We start from the raw sequence: 10379 nt of genomic DNA, 5'->3' as shown, positions 1-10379 counted from the left end.
AATCTGAGCAGAGAAAAACAAGGTTGTGATCTAATTTACCCAGAGGAGGTCTTGATTTGGAAATATATGAATCCTTGACATTTGTGTAAAACAAATCATATGTCTTGTTTTCTTTGTTAAAGAAGCTGAAAAAACTGTTGAAATGTTGTGTAGCAGAGAGTGAGGCGTGATAAAAATCACCAGATATTGCCACAAAAGATTTCGGGTGTTGGGTCCACATCTTAGCAACAAGTGAACTGATGACATCACATGCATTGTCGGCAACAGCTAAGGGTGGAATGTGAAAAAAAAAATCATCAAACATCGGTGAACTCTCTTGGCAAATAATATGGACGAAATTTTACTGCCAATAGTTCAATGTCTGGACTCCAGAGATGACACTTCACAGTAACATGTGCTGGGTGACACGTTCTCTTGTTGATAAGCACTGACACTCCACCTCCTTGCCTTTTCTTGCTGCTCTTTAAATCTCTGTCTGCTCGTATACTCTGGACGCCAGGAAGAGACGTTGGAGTAGGGGATATGATCCATGTCTCAGTAAAACACATAATACTGCATTCCCGATACTCTTGCTGAGTTCTTGTCAGGGCTTGAAGTTTATCCAACTTGTTAGCTAACAATCTCACATTGCCCATGATGGATAGCAGAGATGGTTTGAACTTCCTCCTTCTCTCTCTCCTGTTTGATCCTGCTCTGCATCCACGGCACCTCCACCTCAACTCCTGTGGGATTTCTGGCTTCAGTTGTCATATTATTTCTGATTTTGCAATGTTAACCAGCTGCTCCCTGTTGTAAACCACCCTGTTGCTATGGTTACACATCATAACTAAGGAGCAAAATATAAAAAAGTATTGTACATCCAATACAACAATAAACGGTTGTCCAAAAAAGCTATTTTTTCAAGAAAAGCGGCAATGCAATTAAAAAAAAAAAAGACGACTAAATCTCAAAGTTACAGAGCTACGTTAACGTGATGCCACGCTGAGCAGCACAATTCTAGGACGTTTGTGGGGTCGCACCCCACCTCTTACTGGTCATTCTCCCTCCTACACCACCATCATTACATGAGTTACAGAGCACTGAACCACTACTAAAATAAAATACATAAGTAGTAGTGTTGCCCTGCGACAGACTGGCGACCTGTCCAGGGTGTACCCTGCCTCTCACCCGGTGAACGCTGGAGATAGGCACCAGCACCCCCCGCAACCCCATGAGGGATAAAGCGGTTTGGAAAATGGATGGATGGATGGACATAAGTAATAGTGGCTACGTATAAAGCCCTTAATAATCAAGCTCCATCATATATCAGAGCTCTGATTACCCCGTATGTTCCTAACAGAGCACTTCACTCTCAGTCTGCAGGTCTGCTGGTGGTCTGCTGTCTACTTTTAAGACTAATCTTAAAACTTTCCTTTTTGACAAAGCTTATAACTAGAGTGGCTTATGTTGCCCTGACCTACCTATGGGGATGGGCTTAGGCTACTGGAGGACATCAGAATCTATTTTCCTCACTCTATCGAGTTCTACTGTTCTTCAATCATGCATTGCTTGTCATCACTTCTGCTTATAACTTTTTGTTCTCTCTCTTTTTTTTTCTTCATAGTAGGTACATCTGGTCTGGCGTTCTGTTATCTGAGACATCATCCAGGGAAGACAGATTACCCGCTATTATCATCTAATATAGAACAGATTACTGGATCAATGTGTGCCTCTGTGCTTTTTTGTCTCTCTTGATGTGTCTCTGCTCTGTCTTCTCTAAACCCCAGTCGGTCGAGGCAGATGACCGTTCATACTGAGCCCGGTTCTGCTGGAGATTTTTCCTTCCCGTTAATGGGTGTTTTTTCTTTCCACTGTCACTTCATGCTTGCTCAGTATGAGGGATTGCTGCAAAGCCATGGACAATGCAGACAACTCTCCCTGTAGCTCTACGCTTCTCCATGAGTGAATGCTGCTTGTCGGGACTTTGAAGCTATCAACTGGTTCCCTTATATAGGAAATTTTTGACCAATCTGTATAATATGATTGATTTTGACTTTGTAAAGTGCCTTGAGATGACATGTTTCATGAATTGGTGCTATATAAATAAAATTGAATTGAATAGAATTAAATTACTGATGTAATATCTTTACATAATAATTAAGGTATTGCATTTTAGACACAGATAGTGATGGTGTGAATATATCTATGTAGAGACCCAACATACAACATTTCCTATGCCCTTAACATTCCAAAGGCCTATTTCCAAAACCAAGATAGAGGATTAAACTGGGATTTTCCAGATAAGCCTGGACTTGGTTTCGCAAAAGCAGTAACACCTAAGTTACCATGGTGATTTATTCTGTGCAACTAGCCTCCACCTGACCAGGCTTAGTTAATTCTGGTGGCTTCTCTGTTCAGTCACTGGTCACACTGATCAGAAGGCAAAACAAGCAAGATTATTTATAAAGCGCTTTTCAGTAATAAGACAGTTCACAGTGATGTACATGAACAAGACAAAAAACAAATGGAGGAAAGAAAGGCATTACAAAGACAGAGAAAACATTAGAGGAAAGCACATTGCATTTGAATAGGAGCAGCAGGTCAGATACAGTATAAGAAAAGTTGGACTACAAACTTCAACATTAACATTTAAACAACTCTAATCAAATAGGTTTTAAACCTTGATTAACATTTAAACAACTCTAATCAAATAGGTTATTAACCTTGATTAACTCAGGGTTTCAGCATTTTTTACAGTCCTCTGTGAATTTGTTCCAGACAAGTGGAGCATAAAAACTAAATGCTGTTTTTCCATGTTTGGTTCTGGGTATGCAGAGTAGACTTCAGCCAGATACTTTGATAACTCTGTGATGTATTAGGTGCTAAGCCATTCGGCGATTTATAGACTAACAGAAGTATTTTAAAGTCTATTCTGTTAGAGATACAGGGAACCAGTGTAAGGACTTTAGAACTGGGGTGATGTGCTCTACTTTCTTAGTCTTAGAGCGGATGCAGATAGCAGCTTTCTGGATCAGCTACAGCTGTCTGATTGACTTTTTAGGTAGACCTGTGAAAACATCGTTGCAGTAATCAATTCGACTAAAGATAAATGCTTGTATGAGGTTTTCCAGATCCTGCTGAGACATCAGTCCTTCAATCCTGGAAATGTTCTTCAGGTGGTAGAAAGTTGACCTTGTAATTGTCTTTAGAAGTTCTGAGTCCATCACTACACCCAGATTTCGGGCGTGATCGGTGGTTATTGGCTGAAAGGCTGACCCAGTTTTCCAGGCGCTCTAACGCAATGGAGTGATCCACAGTATGGAATGATTCACTGAGGTCCAATAGAACCAGCACTGTGGTTCTTCCACAGTCTGCATTTATATGGATGTCATGAAACATCTTGACAAGGGCGGTCTCTGTACTGTGGTGGGCATGGAAACCTGACTGGAAAACGTCAAAGGGGCTGGTCATAGCTAACATTATGTTTGACTGTTGAAACACAGCGTTTTCAATAATCTGACTGATAAAGGGGAGGTTTGAGATGGGCCTGTAGTTCTCCAGAATCAATTTGTCCAAATTGTTTTTTTTTTTCAGAAATGGTTTGATAATTGCTTTTTTTTTAGAGAATGAGGATATACACCTGACAGAAGGGACGTGTTTATGTCATGATTTGTTTTCTGAACCCGAACACAACCGAGTAAGTTTAACAGTTTATTAAAGTTTGTGGATAGTGGAGGAAGGAACCAAGAGTCAGTACTGAGCTGAAGCAGGAGGATGGTGAAGGCAGGAACTGGCAAGCAGGATGGAACCAGCAGCACGACAGAATGGAGACTTGGATGGAGATTTGACCAGCAGCACGACTAGGTGAATACTTGAAGGGCCAGAGTGAGATCAGAACCAGAACCACAGCAGGCAGGCAAAGATGAAGGGACTTCGAGCTGGATGAGAACTGGATAAGGTAAGCAGCAGAAACTGTAGTAGGCAGAAGTGAACAGGAATAGCAGACGGACTGACAATGAAGGACTGAATACTGGGAGCTTAAATAGTGAGGCTGACAGGTGTGCTGAATGCTGGCTGATTGATAACTGACAGGTGTGGATAATTACTGAGGTGGAGAGGAGACTGGAGTGTATGGAGGGTGAAACGTGCCACTAAAATGTCTATGGTGCAGAAGTAAAGGCTGCAGCATGACAGTTTATTATCTGAGTCAAATCAGACGTTATGACAGGCAAAACCTTCTTAAAGAAAGCTGTGTGTAGAACATTAAGGTAGCAGGAGGAGGACCTTAGCTGGTGAATGATTTCCTCTAAGTGTTTGTATTTTAATTGTCTGAATTGGGACATTTTGTCAAGATCAGTTCTAGTTGGAGACAGCTTTGGTACTGAACTTGATGTGAATGTACAGACTGATCCACTAATATTTTGGATTTTCTCATTAAAGAAGTTAGTAAATTTGTTGCAGGCCCTGGTGGGGTGGAGTTCAGAAGCCACGGGTACAGGAGGGTTTGTTAACCTCTTGATGTAGCAAATAAGGCACACGCATTATTAATGTTTTTTGATCTCAGAGAAGAGAGATTCCCTTGCATAAATGTAAAGCCTCTCGTTATAGATGTCATAGTGAACCTGGAGTCCAGTCCAGAGTCAGGAAACATTTTCCTCCACCAGCATCACGTCGTGACCTGGCCACTATCCTGCAAGAAGAATGGCTTAAAATCCCTCTGACCACTGTGCAGAACTTGTAAATGTCATTCCCAAGACAAATTGACGCTGTATTGGCCGCAAAAGGAGGCCCTACACCATACTAATAAATTATTGTGGTCTAAAACCAGGTGTTTCAGTTTCATTGTCCTACCCCTGTATTTATGCCGTCAGAACTAATGTTTGAATAAGTAACTAGTGCAACTGAATGTTGCACATAAGGATCTGCGAGCTGTGTAACACTCACTTTCCTTTGTGATACTTTCACCCTTTACTGGTGAAAGTATCAAACAACTGAAAGAAGAGGGCAGCAGCAGCCAAGGGGCACACCAAAACTGCATTTCCACCTCCTTGATCAGAATCAGAATCAGAATCAAGTTTGTTGACGAGTAGGTTTGCACTTACAAGGAATTTGACTTGGTGTTGATGGTGCAGACTATGTATATATATATATATATATATATATATATATATATATATATATATATATACATACAGAATCTAGAGCTAGATACACAGAAATATATATACAGAATCTAGAGCTAGATACACAGAAATTAATAATACACAGCTGATTATGTGGTGGTAAGCCATTTGTGCACTAAGCTCTAATAAAGTTTTATAACCAAGTGGATGCAGTGTGCAAGCCCCATCATTTGAGCGGGTGATGTCATCACATAAAAATACATAACATGAAAAAAAGTACTTTGAACGCTGCTTTTCACAGTAAAGTTCACACATGATATAGAGGTCCAATATTGAAGATCTAAAACCAGGAATTATCTAAGGTAAGATGAGACATCCTGCCAAGGTGAGAGTGGGAAGAAAAACAGCTGTAAATGTGCTAGATTGTTATGTCAGCATGCTTTCAAGCCAGAAGTTTTTTTTCTGCCTTTTGGTTTGAAACTGAAGAATGAGGAGTATAGAACAATATTCAAAATTACATTTCCACAACAATACAGTGGCTATAGGGAGTGACAAAGCGAGAGTTTGAACATGATGATAGATTACAGAAATAGTGTTCTGTTAAATATAGAAGTATTTAAGTATTTTCATAACAGAGTTGCATTATTAAAGAGAGTATAACATGTAAAACTGCTAGTTTTACATGTTTAATCACCACAACACATCTCGAAGGTTACTTGATCTGGATCTGGTTTGATGAACCACTCCATGAAAACAAAACCATAACACTGGAGTTGTGGCTTTGTTTTCCATTTCTGACTGATGTATATTAGCAAACCTTCATTAGTATAAATCTTTTAACCTGGCAAAATAAGTCTTGTTTCATTATAAACAATAAAGAGGCAAGAAGATAAGTAGTGGGATATTAAAGCTAACACGACAGGTAGCTATGAACATGTGATGATGTTTCCTTAGTTGGACATATTGTGTCACTTGATGCTGGCCAATGAACTGCCATCTTCCTTCTTAAGACTTGAGTAACCATATACTTTCTTTCCATTCAAGACGATAAGCCTTGCACAATGGCACCTGCGCAGCTAGTCTTCCTGATTTGTTTTGTTTCAGGAGAAATGGGTAAGATTTGCTTCTGATTTCTCAAAAGAATTTATGTCATAGTTTGCTTTCTCAAACAATTACTCAACTTTATCCATTTTGTATTTTTACTTATCAGTTCAGAAGACACATCTGAGAATGTCTTCACTGCTGAATCAAGACATTGGTTTTTTGTCAGCACATGTTGGAGACAAAGTGACATTGCAATGCTCACATGAAGGCGATGATGTTGCATGGATCTGCTGGTACATGCAAACTTTGGGACAGAAGCCAAAACTCATTTCTAGCTCCTTTCTCTATGGGACTGAAGTCACTTTTTATGATGAATTTAAGAATAATTTGCATTACATTCCAGATAGAAAAGAACAAACACATTATTTGACTATTTTAAATCTAAAAATGTCAGACTCAGCAACGTACTACTGTGCAATTAGCTATAAACAAATTGTGAAATTTGTAAATGGAACTACAGTCAGTGTTAAAGGTTCAGGTTCTAACATCCAAGCTTCTATCCATCAGCTAGAATCTGAGACAGTGCAGGCAGGAGACTCTGTGACTCTGAACTGCACAGTACAAATTGGTAGTTGTGATGAAGAACACAGTGTTTACTGGTTCAGAAACATTGAAGAATCTCAACCAGGACTAATTTATACCCATGGATACAGGAAAGATCAGTGTATGAGAAATCCCAACACAACAAGTAAAATCTGTGTGCACAACCTGTCGATGAAAAACCTGAATGAATCTCATACTGGGACCTACTACTGTGCTGTTGCCTCATGTGGACACGTTGTGTTTGGAAATGGGACAATGTTGAACTTGTCATGTGAGTAAAAGTCTTTTCATTTTTGTTTCATAATCAAATCTTGAATGAAGACAAAAGAAAGTGTAAAATATATTTATTCTGATGCTGGGTCATTTGCAGATGAGATAAAATTCCTGGTTTATTTCTTGGCTGGATCTTCAACAACCCTCCTTTTGGTTATATTGATTGCCTTTGGGTGCAAACTAAGTAAAAAATACTACCAAACTGCAGGTAATGTAAGAAATAGTATCTAGTTTTTGTGTACAGTGGAAATAATGTTTCAATGAACTATCTTCATTGTTCCATTCAGAATCTGGATTTTCTGCTGCCTCCACAGCTACAACAGAGGTAAGATTTACTTCCACAAGCTAAACTTACACCCATTAGACACTTAAGCTCAAACTTATTCATACCCTTGGCAGATTTGGATTTCAGATTACTTTCATCTAATAGAGGAGTTTGTTTTTAATAGAAATTGAGACATGTAGAAAGATTTAACATTGTAAAATAGTATCAATTTAGCAAAATAGGGGCGCAGCGGGTAGCGCAACCCATATACAGAGGCCATTCGTCCTCGACGCGGTCGACCCGGGTTCGAGTCCAACCCGCGGTCCTTTGCCACATGTCTCTCCCCCTCTTTCACCCCCCTTCCTGTCAGCCTACTTTCATAAAAAGCGAGCCACTAGAGCAGCAAAAAAGCCAAAAAATAATAATTTTGTAACGAGCAGGAAACTGGATCCCGAATTCAAACCAGACAGGTCAGTGGCATTTAAACAAGTTTATTTTAGATACGCCGCCGCAGGCACTCGGAGCTCGCTGCGCGCTCTGTGACTGGAAACCTCCCTGCAGCAGAGACAACAGGTTAGTGATCAGCTTGTGGTGTCGGGCAAGAATGAGGGAGGCTGGATCACTAACCTGGTAGTGGGACTCCAAAGCTTGGGCTTTAACTTCGGGCAGGGGTTCCAGGGCTGAAGCCGTAGAGCGACTACAGGGGGGCAGACGATCCGTTCAGGGAAATCCAGGGGCGTAATCCAGGGGGGTCCAGGTCCGATCACAGAGAGGCAGTTATCCAGCGGCAGCACAGAGAGGGGAATCCGATAGGCGAGGTCCAGGTCCGGTCCAGGTCCGATAACAGGCGGGCTCAGAATAATCACAGGGGCAAGGCAGAATCCGGTACTCACAGGCGGGGGTCAAGGCTCCAGGCAGAATCAGAACGGGGAACAGGCAGGCTCGGTAACGGAGGGCAGAATCAGGTCAGACACGGACAGGCAGAACAAGGAAACGCTGGAATGCTCGTACAGGTGGCTTGAGACAATCTGGCACTGGCTTCTGATCTGCACGGGGATTATAAGGAGGTGAAAACAGGTGGAACCGATAAGGACTAATTGCAGGCAGGGTGGAGAATGAGCAGGTGTGGTGAACAGAGGAAAAGATCAGAGCCAGTGCCGAGATCGTCACAAATTTAGCAAAAAAGTATGTTTAGAAGGCATGGAAATGTATGTATATTTTTATTTACATTTTCTAAAACAATATCAACAATTAATTACATATTCCTCAATAAACAATGGTAAAGTCTTGTGTTAAAGCAACCAAACCCTTCCTTTGATTGGTAACCAGCATTTTGTATGTTTCCACTGGTGTTTTGATTATTTATCTCTGGGGATGACCTTGAGGCTTGAAGGCCTCCATGTCATTACCCTAATCTTGGGCAACTAAAACATGGTAATATTACTTCCAGTCTTAAGAAACAGATTTGTAAAATAGGAATATAACTTTATACTTAAATCTGCCAAGGGTATGAAACATTTTTGGTTTTACAATAGTTGTACAAATATTTTACACTTTCAAAAGACGTACAATCTGATCTGCTTTTTTCTAGGGCAACAATCAAGATACAGACGGACTCCACTATGCATCGATAAATGTTAACCATTCCAACAGGTCTCAAAGACAGAGAAGTAGCATAGAGACTGAATGTTTTTACTCCAGCATAAGTCAAAATAAATAAATGATTTTGTCATTTCAATCCATATTGTAGATTTGGTTACATTTGCTTTCGTTTCTTTAGCAGGCAAAATACATGTTTTTGATGCTCAGACTAGGTTTTGTATGAGGGTCTTTATAGCTGGTTTCACACTGTTTTACATCTTGCCCCGTATGTTGTCATTTGAAAAAAATATATACATAGATCAGAAAAGAAGAAAGGAGCACATTTTCTGGAAAACCAAGCTCTCTAAAGCCTTTGAATTATGTGTGTAGCTATTAATGCAAATTGTTTGGTGTGTTTATTGGGATATGGGGTGTAAAATTCAATGCTTAGTGCGTGAACCGGGGGATACTTCACTTAAATATATATATATATATATATATATATATATATTTTTTTTTTTTTTGTTCAATTATTATTATTAATTATAAGATGAGAGTTTAATGGTCTATACACAGTCTTCGAGTTCCCCCTAGTGCTTAAGGTGTGTGTCCAAAGTGTGGCCCAAGGCCCATTTGCAGTTAACGGACAGATTTAAAAAAAAAAAAAACATTTTTGTGGTCCTAAAATGCAATTCAGAAAAAAGTATTTATTTGTCCAAGACTTGGGGCACCCAAATCTGCATTTAATTGATTTATTATGCTTGGCTAAATATACCAAACGATATCAAAGAAATAATGAGCCATGTCTTGTTCTTGTTGCAAATAATAATTTTCTAGGGCCAAAATAAACAAAAATCCCCTAATAAACACTCTACAATTGACAGAAGGTGTACCTTTTTGTCATGACAAGTAATTTATAAAATACCGATACAAATAAAATCAGTCTCAATTTCTTGTGTTTTGTGTTTGTTTGTTTGTTTGGTCTTTTTTGGGGTATATACAACAGGAAGTTTTCTGTTCTCTTTTTCTTGCGGTAAATAAATGGAACTTCTACTGTTATAATGTGTTCTGTAGGAAGTAAATTAAGTTTCAAAATCAGATATGCACTGTGTTAGAATATTAGATGAAATGAAACGGTATGAGACCAAACATTTATCCGTCACAATACAGTTTGATTCACAGATTTTAGGGTTAACAAAGTGCAGTTCAAGCTTCACAAAGAACTTGTACAACCTTACACAGTAATGCGTTTGACATGGCTTAAGGTGAAAAAATAAGAGCATTATTATCAATGTACAACATATAGATGTGTCTGAGAAACTGCAGCTTGAGCCAGAATTCATGCTGGAGAAAGGCAATATAATGTCAAGCCAGAGTTACCAGAATAAGCACCAAAATGTCTACAAGAGGCTGGACTGTTCTGCCTATAAAATAACACTGGAAGTTCAACAGCATGTGCCAGGAGGATCATCCAGGCTCACAGTTATCCATAACACATTAAATACAAACAT

The 10379-nt window shown here is 39.5% G+C and overlaps 1 protein-coding gene and 1 long non-coding RNA gene across 2 annotated transcripts; one reads left to right on the top strand and one right to left on the bottom strand.

Annotated features, from left to right (window-relative positions):
* Window positions 1–6187: 6187 nt before the first annotated feature.
* On the top strand, window positions 6188–9007 carry LOC105925515. Its single transcript, XM_036146994.1, has 5 exons — window positions 6188–6215; window positions 6313–7020; window positions 7120–7230; window positions 7337–7347; window positions 8879–9007. The coding sequence occupies exons 1-5, from the start codon at window positions 6212–6214 to the stop codon at window positions 9005–9007; spliced, it is 963 nt and encodes a 320-aa protein (XP_036002887.1). The 5' UTR covers window positions 6188–6211.
* LOC118565648 lies at window positions 7763–7954 on the bottom strand. Its single transcript, XR_004932499.1, has 2 exons — window positions 7915–7954; window positions 7763–7842 (listed from the first exon to the last, which is right to left on the bottom strand). It is a non-coding gene; the product is annotated as an uncharacterized LOC118565648 (long non-coding RNA).
* Window positions 9008–10379: the final 1372 nt, after the last annotated feature.

This window comes from Fundulus heteroclitus, chromosome 14 (genome assembly GCF_011125445.2).
Source record: "Fundulus heteroclitus isolate FHET01 chromosome 14, MU-UCD_Fhet_4.1, whole genome shotgun sequence".
Taxonomy (NCBI): domain Eukaryota; kingdom Metazoa; phylum Chordata; class Actinopteri; order Cyprinodontiformes; family Fundulidae; genus Fundulus; species Fundulus heteroclitus.
This window is presented reverse-complemented; position numbering and strand designations above follow the sequence as displayed.